General features: G+C 30.9%; 1 protein-coding gene and 1 long non-coding RNA gene across 2 annotated transcripts; both read right to left on the bottom strand.

Moving 5' to 3' along the window:
- Positions 1 to 8,478: 8,478 nt before the first annotated feature.
- Positions 8,479 to 12,160, bottom strand: LOC124898934. Its single transcript, XR_007055937.1, has 2 exons — positions 11,880 to 12,160; positions 8,479 to 8,862 (listed from the first exon to the last, which is right to left on the bottom strand). It is a non-coding gene; the product is annotated as an uncharacterized LOC124898934 (long non-coding RNA).
- Positions 12,161 to 22,395: 10,235 nt separating this feature from the next.
- Positions 22,396 to 23,286, bottom strand: LOC124898933 (probable copper-transporting ATPase HMA5). The gene is made up of 2 exons (XM_047413205.1): positions 22,906 to 23,286; positions 22,396 to 22,811 (listed from the first exon to the last, which is right to left on the bottom strand). The coding sequence occupies exons 1-2, from the start codon at positions 23,125 to 23,127 to the stop codon at positions 22,776 to 22,778; spliced, it is 258 nt and encodes an 85-aa protein (XP_047269161.1). The 5' UTR covers positions 23,128 to 23,286; the 3' UTR covers positions 22,396 to 22,775.
- Between the last annotated feature and the right edge of the window lie 3,954 nt (positions 23,287 to 27,240).

The following is a 27,240-nucleotide window of genomic DNA, read 5'->3' as shown; positions in this document are numbered from 1 at the left end:
CCAAACGTTTATTATGATTATAATATATGTTAGAGAAAATTTCTCTTCAACCATATGTATACCTTGATTTTCTCCTAAATTAGCAATATCTTAAAAGAGGTTATAACTATCATAATTTGATAGGTTTAATGCACGACTATATTTCATTCCTAGAGAATGAGAAGTTTATTAATGCAGACATGCACTTGATTGTGATGGTATCACAACTCACCCCCGAAAGAGGCAGAATAACCGAGAAGATTTATTTTGAAATCTACTTCTAAAGTAGTAAATCTGAAATTTATTCATGTAATAATAAATCTGAAATTTACTAAAGTAAAAGTTTACATGTCATGGTAAACTTGGAGTTTGCTAGAACAAAAGTTCATAAATTGCCATGAACGATTGTCACATCTCAAAGATGTGCATGTTGAGTATTGATCATATATGGAAGAATTAAAAAAATTCTTCATTACTTTTAATGTTGCTTGTTCTCATGATGAGTTGGTTGGACCAACTAATGTTGGAAGTTGATCTATCAAAAGCTGAAAAATATAAAAGGTGAATAAGGGTCCGTTCACCTTTCACGTGATATGTTGAAAAGATGTATCAATAAGATAATCACACGTACATTTATTGTCAACCTATAGTTTGACATTCATAAAGTTGCTTGCTCAATGAAATTAAGTTAAGAGCATAACTTTTAGATTGTGTAATCAAGACAATTTATCTTGATGATGATGGTTTGGCATTGAATGTCTTCGATAAATAACTAAATCATTGCTAATGAAAAAAAGCATCATGTGCTAGTCTAAAATATAATATATTACATACAATAACACTTGTATGCATTATACCAATAGATTATGATTATTTCTTCCCTCTCAATTGGTTCAAGGTCATGAACCAAATATTTCATCTAATAGTTTTGATGTGCGGTATACGATTGATGAATATATCATGATGCACAAAGATGGAATCCTCAAAGAAGATAGAGGATGTATGTTAGTTTTTCTAACATAAGGGGAAGATTATAAGCAACCATGAAATATGTTAGGAATTATCATCAGATACTCATTTAAAGGATAATTCAAGTCAAATATCGAAAGCATCTCATATTTAAGCTGCAAGTGCTCCTATTTTATGTCTCTAAAGGACAAGGTCTATGCATGTTTGGAGCATGATAGACCAATCGATTCCAAATAAAATAATCCTTGAAAAGGATAAGGAGCAAACAATCGTAATAAGAAGACAATGTGCTCTTAAAGAGCCTGCGACATAACACTTCATGAAACCTTATGAGAGGTTTAGGTACCTGAATAATAATAAAATGATAGGATCTCAAAATGTTATGTCACACTGTGAACCAATACGAAATGATATATCATTAATATCTTTGATACAATATTGACACAATATTATAAAAGATTACTAGAATCTGAATTCTACATTTATTTAAGCATGCTGACGTAGAAACATTTATCAAGTGACATAAAGAATGCATTTTGGTAAGAATAACACTTATTTGATTTACAGTCCAGACACTTGAAGATGTCAGATATATTGATATTGTCACTTGATAAAAATCCATATAAAAATTCCTAAAGGATTCAAAATGCCTGAAGCATATAAAGTTTCTGGGAAACTTGTTTATTATCCTTATGAGGGATAAATTGATGGTTTTAAAATTATTGAAACTCTTGGATAGTTTTCAAAAGTAATACGATTATTTGCTGAAATGCAAAACATACCGAATTGGATTGGTCCTGAAGTACCATATCTTAGTCCAATTGGTGTACTAATGTATCTTGCAAATACTGCAAGGCCTGATATAGCCTTTTCAATTAATTTGTTAGCAAGGTATAGTTCTGCTCCTATTAGGAGACATCTAAATGAGATTAAACATATGATCTTATTTTATTCTAAAGCTTGTGGTCTCGATCTTGTTGGTATGCTGCTACTGGGTACTTATCTGACCTGTATAAAGCTCGATCTCAAATAGGCTATGTGTTCACCTGTAAGGATACTGCAATATCTTAGAGATATACAAAGCAGTCTATCGTAGCCACTTCATCAAACCATGCTGAGATAATAGCTATTCATGAAGCAAACTAAAAGTGTGTGTGGTTGAGATCCACGATGCATCTCATTTATGAAAAATGTGGTTTAAAATGTGACAAAGTACCCATGATTTTTATGAGGATGATGCAGCATGCATAATACAACTTAAAGGAGGACTCAAGGAGATAGAACGAAGCATATTTCACCAAAGTTTTTCTATATACATGAGCTACAAAAGAATGATGATATTAACTTGCAACAAATTCCTATAAGCGACAGTGTGGCTGATTTATTCACAAAGTCTCCTCCAATTGCAACTTTCAAAAAGATGGTGCACAAGATCATGATGCAAAGGTTCAAAGATGTTCTCATTAGGGGGAGTTAATACACGCTGTACTCTTTTTTCCTTACAAGGTTTTGTCCTGTTGATTTTTCCTTGTAAGATTTTTAATGAGGCAGCTTATTTGCGTATTATTAGAGATGTGTAATTTTTTCCCTTCACTAGATTTTTCTTCGACTGTGTTTTAGTAAGGTTTAACGAGGCACATTATCTATCAATTAGACATTCAAGGGGAGTGTTATAAATGTATTTACATTATAGTGAATGTCTATATAGATAAGACCTATCAAGATCTAATAAGATCTAGTTGATATCTATCAGGATTTGAAGTATCTGTCTTTTAGTCAAAAATTAGGAGTAATTTTTTCCTATAAATAGGACTTCCTTCATTGTAAATAATCCTTTAAGGATCCAAGAGACTCATCAAGAGAAATAACAATTATTTTCTTTATTCTCTCTACTCTTCTTCTTTATTCTTTATTGTTTCATAACAAGTTTAGTGTTATATATAAAGAGAGATTAGGAAGTTAGAACTCCACTGCAACTCAAATTTCATCTGAATTTGAAATTCAAATATCATATCAGTTTAGATGACTATATTTAAAAGATACTATTATTCTATTTATATGTACTATGTACTATTGTTTCTTCTACTACTACTAAATTTAATTCAAATTCAAATATAATATCTATTGTTTAAAAGAAGGTCAATTTATTAATCTTCCTTATCCTTATTTTTTCAAATACAATACATACTTATCTTTTATATATATATTTAAATTAATATAAATATTTGAAATCAATAATATTAATTCATATATTTTATTTTTAAAAGAAATGTCAATTTGACCTTTTCTTTTCCACGTTTGTTCCTTAATTTTCTTTTCTTTTTTCTTTCTTTTCTTTCCTTTCCTTTTTTTTGTTTGTTTGTTATTATTATTTTTTTTTTTTTATCAAAATCAATTGACAACTTAGATATATAAAGGTATTTCAAGTAGATATATATGCTGAATTTAATTACTGAATTTTAATTTATGTTTAAAATTTTGAAATAATTGCAAGTAAGGATAAGTTTTAGATATACATCACAAATATATATTGTTTATGTTTATCATTAATAATAATAATAATAATAATAATAATAATAATAATAATAATAGTAATAGTAATAATAATATTTATAATATATTTATCATTATATTTGATATAGATAAGTTTATGAAATATCGAGTTCAAGTTCATTTAAAACTCTTTCATAGTGAGTTTCTACTTTTAAACTAATTAATAATTTTTTTAAAGAATAATGTATTTTAAATTCAAATAGTTATGAAAATCTTATTACAATACTATTAAACTTATCCTAAAAATTGACACGTGACTTTTCAATAGTTTGTCACCTGGCTTCTTCTAATGTCTCGTCCTCTGCTTTATAATATATATAGAAGATATAGATTACCTTCATTATCTTAATTAAACTTATTGACAAAGCTATTTTATGTTTAAGAAATACAATAATTAAGTAATATAAAATATATTTGATGCTACAAATTATTATATGATTACGCCAATAAAGTTAATTTATAAATAAAGATAACATTTGAATTAAAGATAACACTTCTATGGCTCATTAATTTTTGTATAGCATTTTAAATGTCAATATAATTATTCAAATTCATAAAAATGGGGGATATGTTTCAAGGTCTTTAAAATTTTAATTAGGATAAAATGGAGATAATAAACTCATGCGAAGCCTATAAAAATTGGGCGTTCTCTATTAGATATAGTAGTAAAGTAATGTGAATCATTATGTGCTTTAGGGTTATTATTTATTGATAAAATTTTAAAATAAAATAATACAAGTAACTTATATTTATTTATCAAAAATTAGTGACTAAACATCATTATATATAATGCAACAGAGATAGAGGTAGATATGTGTGTGGGGTGGGGTGGGGTGGGGTGGGTGGCGGGGTGACAAAATCAAAATATAATGGCAAGTGAAGTAATATTGAACTAAATCAAGGATAATATAAAAAGGAGGCAAAACAATTAAGTTAAAAACACATGTCAAAGGGCAAATTTAGATGAAAAAGTCTTTTGAAGCAATTGATGAGCATTAGTTGCTATCTAATTAAAGATGGCTAACATTAGTTAAAATCCAACTAAGTACTACTTCCTCCGTCCCAAAATTTCTAATTTGATTTCTCATTTTACTTATCTTTTTTCATTAATCAAGAAGAGACAATTTTTTTTTTCATATTTTACCCTTTGAATTAATTACTTTTTTTTTTTAAAATTAAAATGTAAACATCATTTAATAGGGGTACTATGGTCAACTAGACATGTTATTAGTTAGTTTTCTTAATCAACGTGTCATCTCAATTTGGGACGGAGAGAGTATCAAATGTTTGTATTCTCCCTTATTACATATAGTAATGACATTGATCAAAGGCAATGTGCTTTTCATTGAGAAGATACGAAACAAATGCAGTTCATTGCACGATTAAATGAGATGAGATGCACAAACGATGGACGTTCATAGTGAGTATTTATAATTCAATGTCCAGTTTCATGTTTAATGGTGTAGAAACCTCTTCAAATTCATCAATTGTAAACTTGCTTAATGATCATAGTTGACAATATTGATTGATCTTAATTAGGGTCAATAAAAGTGTGCATTTGCAATAAGAAAAAGACAATGAACACTGTCATATTTAGTTTATGTTAAATGAGAGAGTTAAGTGAGTGTTTTTTACACAGAAGATAAATGAGAAAAATAGAAAAAAAAAATTTAAAAAGAAGAAAAAAGATAAATAAGAATGGAGGTCATAAAGATGTGCCACATCACCTTTTCTATGACTATCCTTTATACTCCCTCCGTCTCAAATTACCCGTTCCAAAGTTTCTAATTTGATTTCTCATTTTACTTGTCTTTTTTCATTAATCAACACAAGATAATTTTTTTCCATTATACCATTAGTAATTGATTACTCCTTGTTATTAGCATTGAATTATCAAATCTTGAAAAATTTTGCAAAGACTTTGATAATCCTAATTATCCATGAAAAAAGTGCTTTGGTATCAATCATATAATAACTTCATCAATATTGGAACTAACAACATGACAGAATTAAGTGGGGCAAAATGGTAAAGTTGCATTACTAATCATTGTTTTCTTAATAACTGTGTCATCTCAATTTGGGACGTAGGGAGTATATATACTAGTCAACATAACCGCGCTTCGAGCAGTCATAAAGAAGACAACAAAATTTTTAAGGTATAAAAGATAAACTTATATAAGGCGATTATCTCCACAACTCTTCATTACCTATTCTTAAATACTTAAAGCTCAAATGTAAGACCTTTGATTAACGATAAAAGAATGTTTATCACTCCACCCCAGCACTTATAAGAATGATTTTCATCTATTCGAATATTAACTTATTAAAAGATGCTAAAGCCATAAAAAATTTAGGTATGGCTTTATTAATGAGAGAGTGAACTCAATCAAAATTGAAAAGATATTTGCATAAATGTCCAGAGAAACATAAATATAATATGAAAAATGTTTTCTATAGTTGTCTTGCAAAAATTGTTATAATTTCTTCTTGGCATATTTTGCTTTAGCCTTCATGATACCGTGAATTTTCTTGACTCTATTCCTTCTTCTCTGTCACATGTTTTATGATTTCATAAAACATAATTTTTTGAGCTCTAGCCAAAATTTGTTACCACAAGCCAATCATCATTCAAGAGTCTTAGTTTTCAAGTCATACTACGACATAATAGTATAGTAAATATAGCAAATATCACTATTTGAACTATAAAATGAAAGGAATGAGTCCCGCGAGATAAAGTTATATGATTTTATATAGGCAAAATTGAAGAAATACCATAAGATACTTTGAATTTTTAAAATAATTATCAGAGATTATGAATATAAAAAAGAATGATTTCGTAACTTATCATTTTGTTGGGATTAATCATGAAATAATGATGAACTAATATTTTTATGTTAGAAGATATATAATGATGTGAATCAAGTAACACTAAACAAAATAATTCACTTTTAGTGGCTTTCAATAAGAAATATAAAAGACTTATAATAATAAGAATTAAGACTTATTGCAATGAATTTTATTGCAAGGAATATTTACTTCATGAGACTTTTTTAATCCATTATAATAGATTAATATGGAGGAAATGAAGGAAAAATGCAAAATAAATAAAAATTAAATTAGAGAGTATCTCACTATTTTAATTTTAGCTTTATTATTAGATATAGTTTAGATTCTCAAAATTGATTACTTTTCAATGGATGTAGTTTAGATATAGTTTAGATTCTCAAAATTAGGGAGTATCTCATCTCTTGCATATCATACCTCCAACACGATATTAACACGGTTAAATAATTCAATTAAGGAAAAAATAAACTACATGATAAATTATATTAAAAAAACCAAGACAACATACATTAATGTATTATTGTAACATTTTTGTAATTTTATGAAACAATATTAATTTCAAGAACAATAAATATAAAAAAGGATGCAGCTCTATATTATATAAAACCATTGTATCGCCTTTCTTTTATGTCTTCTTGTGCTTATAATTTTTTTGATATCCAAAATAATGTATAAGATAAATGAATAAATGAGTAAAAATTATTATTTGAGAAAATATCACTTCTAATATTAAAAACCAAAGCTCACACAAAATTTAGTTTTTTAAGTGAATAAAAAATTTAACACTTACGTATAAGTTATAATCTTAATTCCAAATTCTAACGTATAACTAATTTCAAACATTAGGAAAAATATCTGAGAATCTATTCATTCAGAAGATTTGTACTATTTTCTTCGTCCCAAATTATCCGTCCCAAATTGAGATGACAAATTGATTAAGAAAAATAATTAATAACATGGTTAATTTACCATAATACCCCTATTAAATGATGTTTACATTTTAATTTGAAGAAAAAGTAATTAATGCAAAGGGTAAAACATGATTTTTTTTGTCTCTTATTTATTAACGAAAAAAGACAAGTAACATGAGAAATCAAATTAAAAAATTTAAGATGGGTAATTTGAGACGGAGGGAGTATTTCATAACAAATTACACAACCCAATCATTTTTGCTAATAGAAAGGTAGAAGTGAAAAATCCTCACTCTACTTTGTTTAGGTTATTTCTTCGATGACTTTTTGATCAAAATCCTTTTTATATGTTTCTTTAGAAGAATTAGAAGACAAATGACACTCTTGTATCATAATATATTTTCATATATTTCAAAAATTAATAAAATGTACGTTTCGTGAAGATTAATTTTGTTTTGAATAAATGCATTAAAATAACTAAAAATATTCCCACATATAAGAAAGGAGATACTCAATCCTATTCCATTCAAATGTAAATCGAAAGATTCACATACGTAATACATCTTTAAATTTAAATGAGTAGTCACATACACATAACTTTTCTTTCACAAATTCAACAAGATATGTTTTCATACATTTTCATCAATGCAAATACTTTTTAGCATAATTTTATGAAAAGAAAGTGATATTACTCCCTCCATTTAAAAAGAATGACCTATTTTCCTTTTTAGTCCGTTTGAAAAAGAATGATCTCTTTCCTTTTTTGGCAATACTTTAATTTCAACTTTCCACATGACATGTTTATGACCACAAGATTAAAGAACATTTTGGTACATTTGACACTACTTTAATTTAAGGCCACAAGATTCAAAAGTCTTCTTTATTTTCTTAAACTTTATGCCATGTCAAAGCTGATCATTCTTTTTGAAACGGAGGGAGTAGTTTTTAATTTGTTGACGTTGTACTTTGTGAATAGTGCCCGCAATACCATTCTCAGATTAGACATATATACATATAAACTGCATCCATTCATCACAAGAAAAATTAAGTTATAGCCACATTAATATTCTTTCTATAAGCCTCATAGTAGGGAAAACTTTACCATGGATGAGGTCCAACCAACATAAGTTGTGGGAGGATCCATTTAGTTGTTGACACTTGGAAAGTGAGCCTCAATTATATACTTTGCAAAAGAAATTAAATAAAATATTAAATACAAAGATAAAAAACTACATATACAATACAATAAAAATGGAGGGTTTAGACATAAGACTATATATAGTACAATAAAAATGGAGAGAAAGAGGGTACATTTTCCCCATCTTAATTAGTTTCTTTCCAAGAGACATCTAAACCAACTAAAGCAAAATTTTCAAAGTAATTTTTCATTCATTGCTCTCACGGCATTCTAACTCAAGCAAAACGTAAGAAAAATATTGTAGATGTATGCATCTATGATCTTTATTCTTTAATTTTCTTTTGTCATTGTTATTTATACTTGTACAATCACCTTATATATATATATATATATATTCACTTCTCAATATTTTCATTGTGTCCATATCTTGTGTATCATTTATTGAATGATCTTCATGATCAGTTGGTCCTGTAAACATAAAAAATAACTTTTGTTATTAAATATAAAAGTAAAAATATGAAAACTTGATAATAAGAATTTTTCTCCAAAATTCAAAAAGTTTGATCACATATTTAAAATTATATTTTAATTAGACACTATATAACATCAAAAAATATTTTAAATATTAAGATAATTTTTTGAAAAGATTGAATTTTTAATGTTGTAAATTGTCTTATGCAGACTGTTCTTGAAATATAAAAATGGAAGATGCACATGTTAACAAAGACAAAGATCTCCTTTGCCCAAAAAAGTAACTAAAGTGTAGAAATTTCTATTAAATAAATATTATCTATAGTTTATCTATTTATTAAATTTCGATACTTACAATTAAAAATTATTATTGTAGATTTCAACGTTAACAAGCATAATATTTGTAACACTAGCAAGAACTTTGTTTTTGAGATTGGTATGAAGTTTAATTCGAAAGAGGAATCATAAAATGCTTATAACTTATATGCCGTGGCAAGAGGTTTTGGTGTTCGAAAGGGAGGAAAGACTACTAATATAAAATGAGAGACAACAAGACGTTTATTTCTTTGTTCTTATGAAGGATAATCGGATAAACTTTCTCCTTTTCAAGAAAGAAAGCGACAAAGATTAGAATATAGATGTGGTTGTATGGCTCGTATAAAATTCAAAATTTCAAATGGAATATGGGAAGCATGTGAATTCAATGATGTGCATAGTCATTCCATGATAGAAGATAATTTGAAACATTTCATACATTCTGGTCGTAGGCTTACAAATGCTACTAAAAATATTCTTGCTTCTATGTTTGATGCCGGTATTCGTACAAAAAAAAAGTTGTTCGATATCTTTAGAATGAAGCGGGTGGAGTTGAAAATGTAGGATTCATTGAACAAGATGCTCATAACTTTATTCAAGCACATAAGAGAAATATGATTAGTAGTGGAGATGCTCAAACTTTGATAAATCATTTTATGCATTTGCAATCAGAGGACTCAAACTTCTTCTATGCTTTTCAAGTTGATGAAGATGGTAGGTTGTGCAATTTTTTTGGAGAGATAGTATATTCAAATTGCACTATGAGTGTTTTGGAGATGTGATGATTTTTGACACTACTTATCGTACAAATAGATATTACATGATTTGTGCTCCATTTGTTGGTGTGAATAACCATTGAAAAATATTTTTTTTGGTTGTGCATTTTTATGCAATGAAACCAGTGGTTCATTTGTTTGGCTATTTCAAGCATTTTTGAAGGCAATGGAGAGAAAAGTACCAAAAATAATTTTTATCGATCAAGCTTCTGCCATAGCCTTGACCATTAAAGAAGTCTTTCCTAACACGTGTCATCGACTATGTGAAATGACATATTGATAGAAATGCTCAAAGATACCCCAGCTTTACTTTAAGTCGGAATTTTAACACTGTTTTGATACACTCTTGTGGAGGTGAAATTTAGAATCAGAATTTGAATTACGTGGCATAAAATAATAAGTGAATGGGATTGTGTGAGTAATACTTGGCTTCAAAAGTTATATGATTTGAGAAAAAAATGGTGTTCTGCATTTAGCCGTTTAATTTTCTCGGCAGACATCAAATCAACTCAAGGAATTAAGAGCATAAATAGGGTATTCACCGAAATGACATGCAAGACAATGAGTATAACGAGTTTGTAAAATATTATGAGCAACGAATAACTAAAATGTGAGATATTGAAGCAACTGAGGATTATAAATCTCGAGAAATGCCTAAAATATCTTTAGAAGATTGTGGGATGTTAAAACATGCTGCTAGTGTGTACACGAGAAGAATTTACGCAATATTCCAACATGAATTTTTGCAAGGGGCAACCAAAAGAACACTCAGTGCTAAAACTAATGGCAATACTACCGAATATACAATTTTAAAGGGTGAAAATGGACAAACTGAAGTTGTCTAGTTTAATTCCCTTGAAAATTTAATTATTTATAGTTGTCAGATGTTTAAGTCCATGGGTTGGTTATGTTGTCACGCATTAAAAATTCTATTCTTTGACTTGAATTTTTCTTATATTCCTGAGAAATACATTTTGAAAAGATAGTCTAAGAATGCTAAGCATGGAGACAGATTTGAGGAATATAGCACAAAGAAGAAAACAGTAAAATTCTCTATGGCAATTCATTTGAATGGGTTAATGAAAGAGTCGTTTGATGTTATGACTTTAGCAACAAATGATGAGGATTCCGAAGAAATTGCTAGAAAATATCTGTATCAAGCAAGAATTGAGATTAGTAAACATCAAAGTGAGATATCTAATGAAAAATATGGTAAAAATAAAGACAAATTCAGTTCTGTTGATCCTTTAACAGGGTGCGCAGATCAAATTTTGGATCCAATTAAGAAAAAAAATAAAGAAAATGGATATGGCAGAATGAAGCCAAAAGGTGAGAAAAAAAAGAAAAAAAAATCACAAATGACTTTAAAAAACAGAGCACCACTAGCACAGAATTATCAATTTTTGAATACAACAATGATTTTCGGCACACAATCAATAGCAGTGCAGCAAATACAACATCAATCCATGAAATTAATTTCTGAGGTTTGATTTTTTTTTAATTTGTTTTTAAATATAATTAGCAGTGACTTTAATATATTTCTTTAAGAGTGTTAATTTATTTTCTAAAAATCAAATACGCAGATACATGGAGATTCATCCAGCACTTTCAGTCAATTTTTGACTCAAAACATGAATCTACAATCTGAAGCTTGCATGCAGAGCCAAGGATCAAACAAATAAATTTCAGAAGAATTCAATTTCTTTTTTGAAGAAGATTATATTGTGGACTTGATTTTTTGCATAATATACTCTTAATTTAGCAACAAATCAATGCAAACAATATTATTTTTGTACTTTGACGTTACAACTAACATGCAAAGAAAATCTATGAAATTTAAATCATCATATATTTATAATTTTTTTTAATTTAATTATGTAAATAGAATAATGATATCATAAGAAGATGAAGAAAGCTCCATACCTAAAATCATGGATGATTAAATAAGCAAAAGAAAATCCATGGAGATTTCACCCAATTCTTGATCTTTTCTAGCATTAGATTGAAAGGAATTTTCTTTTATATTTTTTGATTTTTTTTCATCTTCAAATCTCAACTTGTTTTTTTTTTTTTTAAAATCGGCAACAACACTAACTAATTTTGACTATCAATTTTTTTTTTTTTAAAATTTCTTGACTTGATCTCTCTAAACTGTTTTGATTTTAAGATGTTTTGAGTAAAAGAAACAAAAAGAATAAGGCGTGTTCTAGAGAGTTTTGTGTAAGATTGGTTTCTCATAAATTTCCTCTTAAAAGAGATAAGTAACAATAAATGCATGTGGACCCCACAATCTTTTAACTTTTTTATTTTTATTTTATTTATTTTTGGACACATATCCCCTCATCTTTTGTTAGCTTTAAAAAATGTGAAGTGGACCCCACTTTCCAAGTGTCAACAATTAAATGGATCCTACCACAACTTATGTTGGTTGGACCTCATCCATGGTAAAATTTTCCTCATAGTAGTAGTTATATTCTTCCGGATCAAGAAAACTGCATGGAAGCTAAGAAAATATTTACTAAAGCCATAAAACCCTCCATCAGCAGGTAGAGGACAAAAGACTGTAGCAACCTACCTATAGTATGTCTTTTGTATTTATATTTTTGAGTATCTAAAATCAGTTCTGGCCATATATTATTATATAGCACTTGTCTAATTGCTTACTCATCTCCAAAAGAAGAAGAAATTAATTGGATCCATGTCGTGCTATGACTCTTCACTATACTCATTTACTACAATACTTAATTTCCTTCATAATTCCTCACTGCCCTAATTGCTATTTATTTTGTATTTATAAGAAACATTAAATCTTATTGTACTAACCCATATATATGCTAAGTTGTTTTATCAAAAAAATTAAGATAAAAACTCAAAAAAGGAAAAAAAAAATAACTATAATTGGAGGTCATAGAGAGGTGCCACACATATATATATAGAGAGAGAGAAAGAGAGAGAGATTTTGAATGTGAAGAGATTTGTCACTCAATTTACTTTAAAGGTTGATGTGTTTGTTTGTAAAAATTTCATTGCAATATAGTAAAACTATTAAAGTAGAAAACTATATGTTGCAATATTAAGTCTAATAATAAGATAACATGAAGTAAAAGGGCAGCCTGGTGCACTAAAGCTATCGCTATGCACGGTGTTAAGGGAAGGGCCCACCACAACGGTGTATCGTACGCAGCCTTACCTTGCATTAACTTATATATATTAGTCTCACATATAAGTAGGGTAAATAATAGAATATTAATGGGTTATTGTGTAAACCAATAATCCAATATTAAAAAATCAAAACCAAATTAATAACCCGATAAAATTTTTAATAAAATCATTAAAAAATCGTTAACTCAAAAATTCAATAACAATAAATCAATAATATTTTTTTAATTCTGTTTATCGGTCGGCTCTATTTTCGTACACCTTCTAATTATGCCTATTTTTAAAAGGGTTTCGCCTATAAAGTGACCACATAATATTCTTCTTTTTCATTGTGAAAAAAATGCTTGCGGTTATGAGCTTGACTTTCCTTTCTTGAAACAAAAGATGACTAAAACTAATTTTAGAGTTAGTTAATATTGGGGGTGGTGAAGTTGTGTATGAAGGTAGTTTGATAGGTATAATCGTTATCCTTAAACGATTCAACAATTTTCAGTCACTCTAAAACATGGCCGTCTTATATGTGTGTTTAAGATAAAATGGATGTACGTTACTTCAAACTATTGATTGCTATTGATAGCCAGTATCATATCATTTATGGCTAATGAGCATTTAATTTTCTATGAGACTCAAATTTGGAATGATGAATCTTTCTTGGATTTTTTTCATAGGCCGGAGATTTTTTATTTACTTGAGCATAACAACTATTGACATGTATGCAAGAATTGAACATTCTATCCACAATGATAAACTGACTGATAATGAACTTGATCTTCGAGGTAGGTAGATATCTTCTTAGTTTGAATGTTGTGTCCAAGGAATATAATTCAACTGTTGTTTCGGGTACACAATCTGTATGTTTTGCACAAACACTTCAACACAAGTTCAAGACTGTATCAAGAACACTTATGAAGTTTTAACACCTTCAACACAAGTTCTACAAAAACTATCAAAGAAGTATGTTATTTAAAGAATAAGATGAAGAAGAAATAAAACCAAGTCCTCCGATTTCACGGAGTGTCCTTAAGGAATTAATTCCCCTCAAGCACCCGAGGTTGCGAAATTTTTCCTCCCAGGATAAAATGCTCATAATCAGAATATAGCGGTACCTCAAACCTTCTATTCTTTCAACACACTCAACGGCAGATGATCACATAGAGTTTTTAGAAGTAGAAGATTTTACAATCCTTAAATTTTTGTACATACTTGTGGAAAAAATGCAGGCATTTATAGCCATCAAGTGTCCTTTAAAAAGGAAGCAATGGTTCATCTGAAAGTGTATCACTTTAGAACAATCATGTCTGTCCATTCTGAAGCAGTGTCTTTTTTGAACAGTCACGTCCAACCGAATAGTCACATCTTTTTTGAAATAGTGTGTCATTTCCTCGAAGGGTTACATCCCTTTCGAGTTACGTTTCTGCGTTTCTGCTTACATGTTCATGGAGAAAAATATTTTCCATTGGATTTTCAGATTAAAATATTTTCCAAGTTTCAAATCAACTTTGTCTAAAAAAATAATCTCCTCGATCAATCATTTGACAAATCCAAATCCAAATCCAAATTCGAATCCAAGCCAAGTGAGCAACGACGATGACGACGCGAGGCACCTCTTGGTTCTTACCGAAGGTGTTTTTATTAATAAGAACACATGAAAGTTGCTTTCTCCCACCAATGTGGGAGAAGTATATTTTCCTTAAGTGAGTACAATTTTCCTCCAAGACTTTCTCTCCATTTTTCATTCACACCAATTAAACCCAACAATCTCTCACATAAATGGAAAATGACTACTTTTTATAAAACTCTACGGACAAGTATGTGATCACCAAGCAAATACTGAATGCATCTGGATAAGTGGGTTTCCCTTTGAACTTTCCATAGTGAACATGCATCAGATGTACTCGGTTAATCGATAGATTTGATATCTTTGAATCATCGAGCTTTAATGTACACCTAGACAACACATGTCACACAACCAACCTTTTATCTTTTATTGTTTTCACAGTTTTGTTTGTTTCAGCCATGCACACGTCCTATTTTCATGATAGCTTAGAGAATAGTCTTTAACTAACATTCTCCTTGAAGCGACTTCCACTTCACCCCCACATAGGTGATTTCTAAATGTTCAATCCTATAGATTAAAATATTTGATTAACTTTTCCAAATTTAGATAATCAGTAAAAGGTTTCACACCATAAGTCTTATCCTTGTTTACTAAACATTTTCTGTATTATGAGAATGGGTTGGATATATTGACAATGTTGAGCCTGTCAGTCATAACTTTGTTTGATTTCCTTGAACCTGACTCTTGGGATCTCCAGCAGTCTGCTAGGTAGAATTACCACCATTTGACCCGTCCTAGGCCGTAAACCTATTTTCTTCGATGTTCTCTCAACTCCCTCTCTAGATAGGCCTTGTGTAAGTGGATCCGACACCTTATCCTTAGACTTCACATAGTCAACAGTGATAATTCCACTAGAGAGTAGTTATCTGACGGTATTATGTCTCCATCTTATATGATAAAATTTACCATTATACATCATGCTGCATTTCCTACCTATCGTCGCTTGGCTATCACAGTGTATACATACTGGTGCCAATGGTTTAGGCTAATAAAGAGTATCTTCCAAGAAATTCCAGAGCCATTCATATTCTTCACCAGCTTTATCTAATGTGACAAATTCTGATTTCATTGTAGAGCGAGCAATACATGTTTGTTTGGACGATTTTTAAGAAAATGCTCCTCCACTTATAGTAAATACATATCCACTCGTGAATTTCACTTCATTCAATCCGGTGATCCAATTTGAATCACTATATCTTTCAATTACCATGGGATATTTATTATAATGGAAAGCATAGTCTTAAGTATATTTAAGATATCCCAAAACTCTTTTCATTGCCATCCAATGAGTTTTATTAGGATTACTCGTGCACCGATTCAATTTACTAATAGCACATTCTATGTTTGGTCGTGTACAATTTATCATATACATTAAACATCCCAACACTCTTGCATATTCCAACTGTGAGTTACTCTCACCTTCATTTCATTAAAGTGTGAAGCTCACGTCCAATGGAGTCTTGGCTATACCAAATTCTAAATACTTAAACTTGCCAAGTACCTTTTCAATGTAATTAGACTGTGACAACGCCAACCCTTGTAGAGTTTTATGGATTCTTATTCTTAAGATCACATCCGTAACTCCAAGGTCTTTCATATCAACTTGCTATCAAGCATTCGTTTCATAGCATTTATGTCAGAAATATCTCTTATGATGATCAACATATCATCCACATACAAAAAAATAATGACCTTGTGATTTGGACTGTCTTTAATGTAACACATTTATCAAATTCATTTATCTTGAACCTGTTTGCCAACATGGTTTGGTCAAACTTTGCATGCCACCGTTTAGGTACTTATTTTAATCCATAAAGTGACGTAACTAGTCTGCACACCTTCTTTTCTTTACTTGGAACCATAAAATCCTCGGGTTGTTCCACATAAATTTCTTCCTCCAATTCTCTATTTAGGAATGTTTTTTTTATATTCATTTGATAGATTTCAAGACCATATACTGCCGTCATGGTAACTAATATCCAAATTGACATTATCCTTGTTACAGGCGAGTATGTATCAAAGTAATCAAGGCCTTCCTTCTGTTTGAAGCCTTTTACTACAAGTCTTGCCTTGTATTTGTCAATAGTATCATTCGCTTTTATTTTCCTTTTGAAGATTCATTTAGAAACTAAGGATTTATTTCCTGGAGGAAGATCAACCAACTCCCAAGTATGGTTGCTCAAGATTGTATCCATTTCACTATTGACTGACTCTTTCCAAAAGAATGAGTCTAAAGACGCCATTGCTTCCTTAAATGTTTGAGACTCATTTTCTAAGAGAAATGTTACAAAATCTAATCCAAATAAAATTGACGTTATTTGACATGTGGTACATCTTGGATTCTCATCATTATGTACATCCTCACTTGGTTCATCTCGAGGTAGTTTAGACCCTCCACTTCATGTCTAGTTTTATACGGATAGATATGTTCAAAAAACTCAACATTATCTAATTCAATTACCATATTTTCATTGATATTCGGATGTTCAAATTTATCAACCAAAAATCGACATACTTTACTATTTTTAGTATATCTAGTGAACATACAGTCCACTGTCTTAGGTCCTATCTTCATCCTTTTAGGCATAAGAATTTGGAATTTCGCTATACACCCTCTACACGTTAAAATATCTCAAGTTGGGTTTCCTTCCTTTTTAATTTTCATATAGAATTGATTGTGTCTTACTATGGGGCACTCTATTGAATATTCGGTTAACTGTAAGGATAACTTTCCCCCCACAAATTTTGCGATAAACTTGGACTTATAAGTAAGGAATTCATCATTTCCTTTAAGGTTTAATTTTTCCTTTCCGTAATTCCATCAGATTGAGGTGAATGCAGGCTGTAGTTTGATGGACAAATCTATTCTCTATACATATCTCTGCAAATGGACATACATAGTCTCCACCCTTATCACTTCTTATCATTTTGATCTTTTTCTTTAACTGATTTGCAACTTTGGTTTTATATTGCCTAAACGAATTTATTGCTTCATCCTTATTGATTAGCAAATTGATATAACAGTACCTCGTGCAATCATCAATAAAAATTATAAAAAACTTTTCCCACAACGAGATGGTGCTGACTTTATATAATAAATTTAGTGTGGATTAAGTCTAAGGAATCAAAATTCCTTTCAACGGATTTATACGAATTCTTAACATACTTTGATTCCACCCATGTTTGATATTTTAATTTATTGCACTCAAAGTTTGGCAAGACTTCTAAGTTAATCGTTTTTGCAAAGTTTTGTAATTGACATGTCCTTATCGTTAATGCCACAATTGATTAGACTCAAGCAAGTAAGAAGAAACAAAACTTTTATTAATTTCAACTGTCATTACATTCATCTTAAATAGGCCCTCAGTGAGGTAGCCTTTTCCTACGTACACTTTCCCTTTACTAAGTACAATCTTGCTTGAAACAAATACACATTTGAATTTATTTTTTTCAAGAAGTGATATGAAAATCAAGTTTTTTCTTAACTCTGGTACATAAAGGACATTGTTGAGAATCAACACTTTGCCTGACATTATTTTCAAGCAAACTTTTCTTGTTTCTTTGACTTTTGCAGTTGAGAAGTTTGCCATATAGATCTTCTCTTCGCTTTGAGTCGGAGCAATGCAGCAAACAAATCTTTATTGGCACAAACATGGCGGGTGGCACTGAAGTTCATCCACCATTCTCTTGAATTTCCCACCAGGTTACATTCAGAAATCATGGCATATGGATCGTCTATTTTATTCTTGGATTCAACCTTATTGGATTGATCCTTATTTTTCCCTTTCTTTGGGGCACGACAATCTGTTGACTTGTGGCCAATCTTTCCATAATTAAAGCACTTTCTCTTGAATTTATTCTTAGGTTGATTGCTTTGTTGTCCAGCTTTCTTCTGATTCTTTGAGTTGTTGGGGTTGTCTTCTACGTTTTTAGCTCCACTCATTGTAGAATTACCTTTCGACCTCCTCTTTGCGGCTTGTTGTCTTCCTAATGCGCAACCTCACAATGAGGTCTTCGACTGTAATCTCCTTCATTTTGTGTTTCAAGTAATTTTTGAAGTCCTTCCACAAAGGTGATAACTTCTCTATTATCGCAACAACTTGAAAGGCCCAGTTCACAATCAAATCTACAATAAAGTTTATGTGAACATTAAGAACATTTTTAACATGTTCATATAAGGTATTCACTATATTCATACCTTCAACAAGGAAATCATGAATGATAACTTGCAATTCCTATACTTGAGATCGGTCTTACTGTCAATCATTTTGTATTCAAGGAATCTTACAACAAAGAACTTCTTAGTTCCAGCATCCTCAGTCATATATTTCTTTTTCAGCATATTCCACAATTCTTTTGATGTCTTCATTCTGCTGTAAACGTTGTATAAATCATCTTGGAGGCCACTTAGGATATAATTCCTATATAGGAAATCAGAATATTTCCAGGCCTCTATTACAATGAACCGCTCTTTGTACAAAGTCTCTTCGGGAAATTTTGGAGCATCTTCAGATATAAATCCTTAAAGACACAAGGTTTTTTAGATAGAAGAACATATTTTACTGTCACAGTTTAAAATCTATTCCAGAATTTTTTTTGGGCTTTTCCGCTAGTGCCATAGCGGGTGGCGCAGTTGTGCGACTGGTTGTAGCAATATTCATTGCTGCTACCCTTGTCCCACCATCAGTTTAATGACCATCAGTAGTCATCTTTCCTGTCACAAAAATACAGTACACTTTAGTATATCAAAATACTAATTACAAGTTTATAACAACTTTAAATACTATTTATTCCTAGTTTAATGATGAAGTTTTTATATCTTTTAATCGTTAACCAAATGACCTTTAACTTATAATGAAGTTTTTATATTTTCAAATCACCTGTTAAGTTCAAAAACAGTAGAAAGCATAAATCTTTAATCTCTAGAAACCAAATAATACAGATTACGAGTTTAATTCCTTAAGAATGTTGTTTTGGGTACACAATCTATATGTTTTGCACAAATACTTCAACACAAGTTCAAGACTGTATCAAGAACACCTATGAAGTTTTAACACTTTCAACACAAGTTCTTAAGGAATTAATTCTCCTCAAGTACTCAAGGTTGCAAAATTTTTTCTCCTAGGATAAAATTACTCACAATCAAAATGTAGTGGTACCTCAAACCTTCTTCTTCGAACATACTCAACGACAGATGATCACAAAGAGTTTTTATAAGATTAAGAGTGTTTTAAAATCCTTAAATTTTTGTACATACCTATGAAAAAAATACAGGTATTTATAGCCATCAAGTTCCCCTTCGAAAAGGAAGCAATGGTTCATCGAAAAGGTGTATCACTTCGGAACAGTCATGTTTGTCCATTCCAAAATAGTATATCTTTTCTGAATAGTCACATTTGACCGAACAATCATCCCTTTTTTTAAATAGTGTGCCATTTTCTCGAAGGGTTGCATCCCTTTCGAGTTACGTTTATGCGTTTCTGCATTTCTGCATGCATGTTCATGGAGAAAAATATTTTTCATTGAATTTTTGAATTAAAAAATTTCACTTGATTTTTTCAAGTTTCAAATCAACTTTGTCTAAAAAATTAATCTCATTGATCCAAATCTAAAGCTGAGCGAGCGACGACAATGACGCGATACACCTCTTGGTTCTTGCCTCATAATCTACTTGAAGGTGTGTTTTTTAATAAGAACACATTAAAGTTTCTTTCTCCCACTAATGTGGGAGAATTATACTTTGCTTAAGTGTGTATACTTTCCCTCTATTCTCCATTCATACCGATTGAACCCAACATTAACAACAAACAATGTTAAATTTTGCTACCTAGTCAAATGATACGAGCAATTTCGATACACAAAACGAAGGTTTGTCTTTATTGAACTATCCTAATATATGTAAGAGTTCTCAAAAGTGTGAGATTAGAGGACCGAGCAATCAGCTATCATAGTTGCATAATTTACATAGCCCCACTCACTACAAAAAAAACACATTTTAGCCACGTGCAAAACCGTGGCTATATGGTACATATATCGTGGCTAAATAGTTTAGCCACGGTTTGTTAGCCATGGTTACAAGTATGTCCAACAGGGGCGTGGCGAGTAAATTAGCCACGTTTTTACCGTCCGTGGTAACAGTTTATTAGCCACGGTTTTCTGATGTATTTAGCCACGGTCTTTCCATGGTTAAACTTTTTGATTATTTTGCTAGCATATCAATTAGCCACGGTTTGCACCGTGGTAAAATATTTATTTATTAAGAATTAACTATGTTTCATATAAATTAGCCACAGTTCTAACCGTGGCAAAAAGTAAATATTTATTTTTTGCATATTAATTAGCCACGGTTTTAACCGTGGCTAAAATGCCCAGATTTAAAAAAAAGATATATTTTTTGCATATAAAATCGTGGAAAAAGAGCGAAGCTATTTATATATATATATATATATATATATATATATATTGAAATTGTTTTCTTTTTAAATACGTGGATTGCCTGATACTAATTCCTGAATAATGATAGACGTTCACTTATAAATTGACCATTATACACAAAATTGAAACATAATTATCAAAGTTTTTATATTGTTCAATATATTGTCACAAAAGTTAAAGTCCAAACCTTAAATATTCATAAAAGATAACCACAATGAGTAATGTTAGAAGTTAAAGAAATACCATATCTATCATTTGTTTTAAAATATTCTAAAGGCTAAGAAGATTAGTTCAAAGTAGGCAATTCACTACCAAATTTAGATTGTAAAAATCTACGAAGAGTTGCCAGGTGATTCTCATTTTGCACAAGTTTTTCTTTGGTCTCTTCATATCCGGTTAGCTTTTATTTCAAGGTTTTTACCTGTTTCTCAAAGTCTTCAACACACTGATGAGATATACTGCTTGAGCTTCCAAGATTTTCATGGTGGACAAACCAGGCTATATTTTCGGCCAAGTAGGAAACATAAAGCTAAAAAATAACAGTACAATAAGATACTCATTGTGACCAACATAGGTGAGGATTTTTTTTTAAAAAATAACTCTCCAAGAGCAATGAAAAATAGAGACACCAAACCAGTAAAGGCCAATGATGTATGTAGAAGAGACAAAAGTTTCCCAGATTGATCATAAAAATGTTTCCTGAGAACAAATGCTTAGAATCTACATCTCCAGGAGCAAATGATCACAATTGCTTCTAATCTTAAATAAAACTTTGTGCATTAGGGTCATGACATAAGTTATCTTGGACTAAAATACTAAGATAACAAAAGTACTAGTATATGGTCTAATATGCAGGAACTGGGGGTAACCAAAAACCAATTTATATTAATTACTATACTTGTACAAGTTTCATTTTTCCTTTTTAATCAAAATTTTACAAGAATATATTGTATTATTATGAATATTGGTTTTATAACATCTTTGGTACAATATGTATAGGAAAAGTAATGTTTCCAAGAAGATAAAACAGCAAAATAGGATTATTTAGCCCAACTACAAAGCAGAAAGTAATATTTCCAAGAAGATGAAAGTTAGTTGGGATTTGGGTACTTAACCAATTTTTCTTAAACCAAGCTTCAATTTTCTTGGTAATATCTTTCGCATTTCCATTTCCAGGTAAGATTATACAACAACAACAACATACCAGTATAATCCCGCAAACTGGTGTTCACGGAGGGAGGTTCGATTGTACGCCAACCTTATCTCTACCTCAAAGGTAGAGAGGTTGACCCTCGGCTCAAGGATGGGTAAGTTTATATAGATCTAACAAAACTAAAAACACTTCACTTCAAAGTCTGAAACTTTATCAACTAAGTTGCTCTGTTAGGACAACGGAAACATAACTAAGTTAACAAGAGTGAAAGAACTAGTAGGGCAAACATTAGGAAAGAATACACCACACAACAGGGGCTGGTAATTGTGATAATGCATTCAAGAAGTCTAAACTAGACTTAAATGTACCTTAACTGCCACAACCAATTTGTAAAATTCTCGAAGTACCATAGATTTGAAAAGCTTTGTGTTTACAACAACTGGTTTGCCCATTATCAGGTCCCTGTCTTATCAAACAATATACAGTTCACCTACAAAAACAGATGGTTTGTTATCAATATCAAAGTTAATTTTTTATGATATGGCATTGCTGGATGCGTAGTTCAAAAAAAAATTGGTGCATACCTTTTGTTCACCTTCCAAAGCCTGCCCACCTTTAATCAAGATACCTCGAGAAGCACCAACTCCTTTGCCAACCATGACGGCAGCTGGAGTAGCAAGACCAAGGGCACATGCGCAAGCTATGGCCATTATAGATATACCAACTGAGGAACAGATCCAAGTTCCATTTGTTCTGACTTGCTTGAGAAGTCCTTGAGTCCTCTTTTGCATAGAATATATTTGCATATCTCAAGGCCATCCATGGCAGCCTCACGAACCCAAAAACCAACATCACCTCTGTTATCTCTAGAGTAATCATCCAAAGCTATAAATAAAGTCTGCATAACCTCATTATTTAAAAATATACACAATATGAACCACAAGAGAGTGCAATAATGAATGAGGTAAGAGGTAATACAGGATTAAATAAGGAGAAATCAATTACCATAATTAATTAAAATAGAACTATAAGACATTCAATAAAAAGGTGAAAACAAAAATTAACAAAACATGCATCTTAGTTGTAAGTCTTCAATTTCATAATAGGGAATTAAACTAATCTAAAATTCCTTCATCATCCCCATCACTGTCATTATCATCATCTCCATCACTATCACTTTCATAATCATCATGAGTAGGTCCATTTTATGTTGTTAATCGGGATCATCTCACACTAATGGTAAGTCTTCAATATTTTCCAAATGTTGCTCATAAAAAGGTATGTCCTCCATTAATGGCTCCTCTAAATTTGGCTACTCTAAATCCATAAAATCCATATCTCCCATATCATATATGTCCCTCAGCTTTATATGAAAAACGACACACCAATCTTCATCAATTGGATCATCAACATAGTATACCATTCTAGCATTAGTTGCAAGTATAAATGGTTCATCTATTTCTTTTGCACCAGTATGTATCAAATGGGAAAAATTTACACTTGTTATCCCAAATTGATCTACCTTGATTCCCTTGTTAAGTGTAGAATCTATCCAAATACATTTGAATAACACAACCTTTAACTTGCCATAATAATTTAACTCTATGATGTCAACCAATTTACCATAGTGTATATCATCACTTGATTGTTCAACAGATTCTCTACCATTTGAAAATCTCTTAGTAAAAGCAGACATAATAACACCACTATTTTGGGTTTTCAATCCATGCTCTTTCCTCAGAGTACGAAACTTAAATCCATGAATATTATACTCCTTGAATCTCCTTACAACATTATTTGGCCCACGCGCAAGCCATTGAATTTTTGGAATAATGTTTGCACCATCCTGACGTGCAACCTATTATTTCAAAATATAATAGGATAATTACATATACTTTTATAATATTTTGAGTTCAAAATGGAATGAAATATCTGAAATCTTACATATTTCTTAAACCACTCATAAAAGTGTTTGTGCACATATTCTTCCATAAGTTTTGAGGAATTTCTTTTGCCACGATGCATTCTAGTCACCTCAATTCTAAACTCCCTGAAAGTAGTTATAATTCATACATTAAGGTATGGAAATATGTTAGAATAAGAAAAGAACAACCAAGTAACGTACTCTCGAAATGCATCAACGATTTCACAATTAGTTAGCACATATCGGTGAGCTTGTATGATTTCCACTGAAGGTATGGGTAGAGTCTTAATGGCCCCAACAAGCTTGCCTATTGCAGGAAACAACTTTGACAAGATACTAGATTCACTTGTAGCAGCAATCTCACTATCATCATTATTATGTCTTGGTCGATTAAACCTTGTTTCAATTTCACAATCCTCTAAATATCTAGAACAAAAAGTAAGGCACTCTTCCAGAATGTACCCTTCAGCTATATAATCTTCTGCTGCAGAATTGTTTCGAACATACGATTTCAAATGACAGAGTACCCTAATAATATATTAAAACCAATTGTAAGAATTAAAAAAATTAAAATATATCAACTTAATAAGTAAAGAATATACCTTTTAGTTGGGTACATCCAATGACCTTGTACAGGACCAGCAAGAATTGCTTCCTCTCCAATATGAATAACTAGATGAACCATGATAGTGAAAAAAGATGAAGGAAATATCACTTCCATATTACAATGATTCAATCAAATTCGTTGTTGGAGTATCTCTATATACTTAACATCTAAAACCTTGTTTGATACTTCTCTAAAGTAGTTACATAACTCAATCAACATTGAAGCAACTTCTTTAGGAAGAGATCTTCTAAAAGCGATTGGCAAAAGATGATCCATCAAAATATGGGAATCATGACTCTTTAAATTGGAGATTTTGCATTTTTTCATATCAATACATCTAGAAATATTTGATGCATAGTTATCAGGAAACACAACATTTTTAAAACTTTTAGGAAGATATCTTTCTTCTCTTTCTTCATAGTAAAGCACGATGGAGGAATCTTAGAAGAATTAGGATATGGATAAAGCTTTTCTCTAATTACCATTTCTTGCAAGTCTTTACGGGCCTGTAAATTATCTTTTGATTTTTTTGTCACCAAGTGTAGTAAACATTACATTATCACAAACATTCTTCTCTATGTGCATTGGATCAAAACAATGATGAATAAGTTGATTCTCCCAATATTCTAAATACCAGAAGATACTTTTTTTCTTCCATTGTTCGACACCGATCTCACTTGTACCATCATCCCGAGGCTTCTTTCAACTCTCCTTAATTTGCCTTAGCAAGGTTGAACCTGATGGTGGAATAGGCGCAGGTCTATGCTCCTCAAAACCATTAAAGGACTATTTGTTGTACCTATATTTGTGATCATGTGGCAAATACCGACGATGTCCCATAAAATAATTTTTTCTACCAAACTTAAGTCTCGTAGAATCTGTGTTAAAGTTACATGATGGACAAGTAAATAATGTATGTGTATTCCATCCAGACAAGTTGTCAAGACCTGGAAAATCGCTTATTGTCCACATTAACAGAGCACGCAATCGAAATATTTCCTTAGTTGAGGCATCATAAGCACTTACACCTTTCCACAACTGATTCAACTCAGCAACTATAGGTTGTAAGTAAACATCAATGTTGTTACCAGGCATTTTAGGACCAGGAATTATCATCGACATGATAAGAAAAGTTTGCTTCATAAAACACCATAGAGGATAGTTATAAATGTACAACATCACAGGCCAAATGCTAACTGTAGAGCTTAGATTCCCAAATGGATTTAAACCATCCGTAGCTAAAGCAAATCGCACATTACGAGTTTCTGAAGCAAAATTGGGATAGAATGAATCAAAATGTTTCCATGCTTTGCCATCTCTGGCATGCCGTAATAAACCATCTGGATTAGCCTTTGTAGCATGCCATTTTAATAGTTCTGTAGTTTTGGAGCACATGTATAACCTTCTCAATCTAGGTATAAGTGGGAAGTACCGCAACACTTTCGCTGGCTTTAACTTCCTCTTCTGTTGGTCATCAATTTCAGCATTTGTACCAACATTATTGTCATCTGATATATACTTAGAAGTATTGAACTTCTTGCACTTATCTCTATTCATATCTTCGGATGATCCCCAGTATAAAATACAATGATTCGGACATGCATCGATCTTATCATAGCTCAAACCCAACCTTTTGATCATTTTTTTGACTCATAAAATGATAATGGTAGTTTTGCATGGGGAAAAAATCCTTTAGCAGGTCAAGAATCATTGAGAATGTTTTATCGGTTGCACCACATAAGACCTTAATATGATAAAGATGAACAATGAATGAAAATTTACTATATTTTTCACAACCATTATAAAGTTGTTGATTACCATCCTCCAACTCCTCTTTAATTTTATCTCTCTCTTCTTGACTTTGGCCTTTAGCACCCCAAGGATGGTCATTATCTGATAAATTTAATGGACCAGAATCTTGAAAATTATTATCATCAGACACACCAAAAGCATCATTCAACATGTCTTGCATCGGATATTTTCTAACCTACTCAGATTGTAATCTGGATGTTGATGCTACATTAGAAACTACACGCTTTTCGCCATGCATAAACCAACATGTGTACTTTTCTGGAAATCCCTTTTGAAGAAGATGACTAAACACTTCAGTTCTATTAAGCATAACAGAAAATCCTCATGTAGTACAAGGGCATGAAATTTTTCCATCTACAGACACTTTTGAAAAGGAAAAGTCTAAAAATTGGAGTACACCATCTGAGAATTCTTTCGATTTAATTGGCTGTCGAATCCAACTCTTGTCAATCATACTGTATTGAAGCAATATTAGCAGCTAGTCCCTATTGTTGACAGAATTATTAAAATCAACAAAGTTACAACAAACTACAAATCTATCACAAAAATTAAAAATACTATCATCGACGAGGAACA

The sequence above is a fragment of the Capsicum annuum genome, chromosome 5, assembly GCF_002878395.1.
Source record: "Capsicum annuum cultivar UCD-10X-F1 chromosome 5, UCD10Xv1.1, whole genome shotgun sequence".
Taxonomy (NCBI): domain Eukaryota; kingdom Viridiplantae; phylum Streptophyta; class Magnoliopsida; order Solanales; family Solanaceae; genus Capsicum; species Capsicum annuum.
The sequence above is the reverse complement of the archived record's forward strand: the minus strand, read 5'-3'. Positions and strand labels throughout refer to the sequence as shown.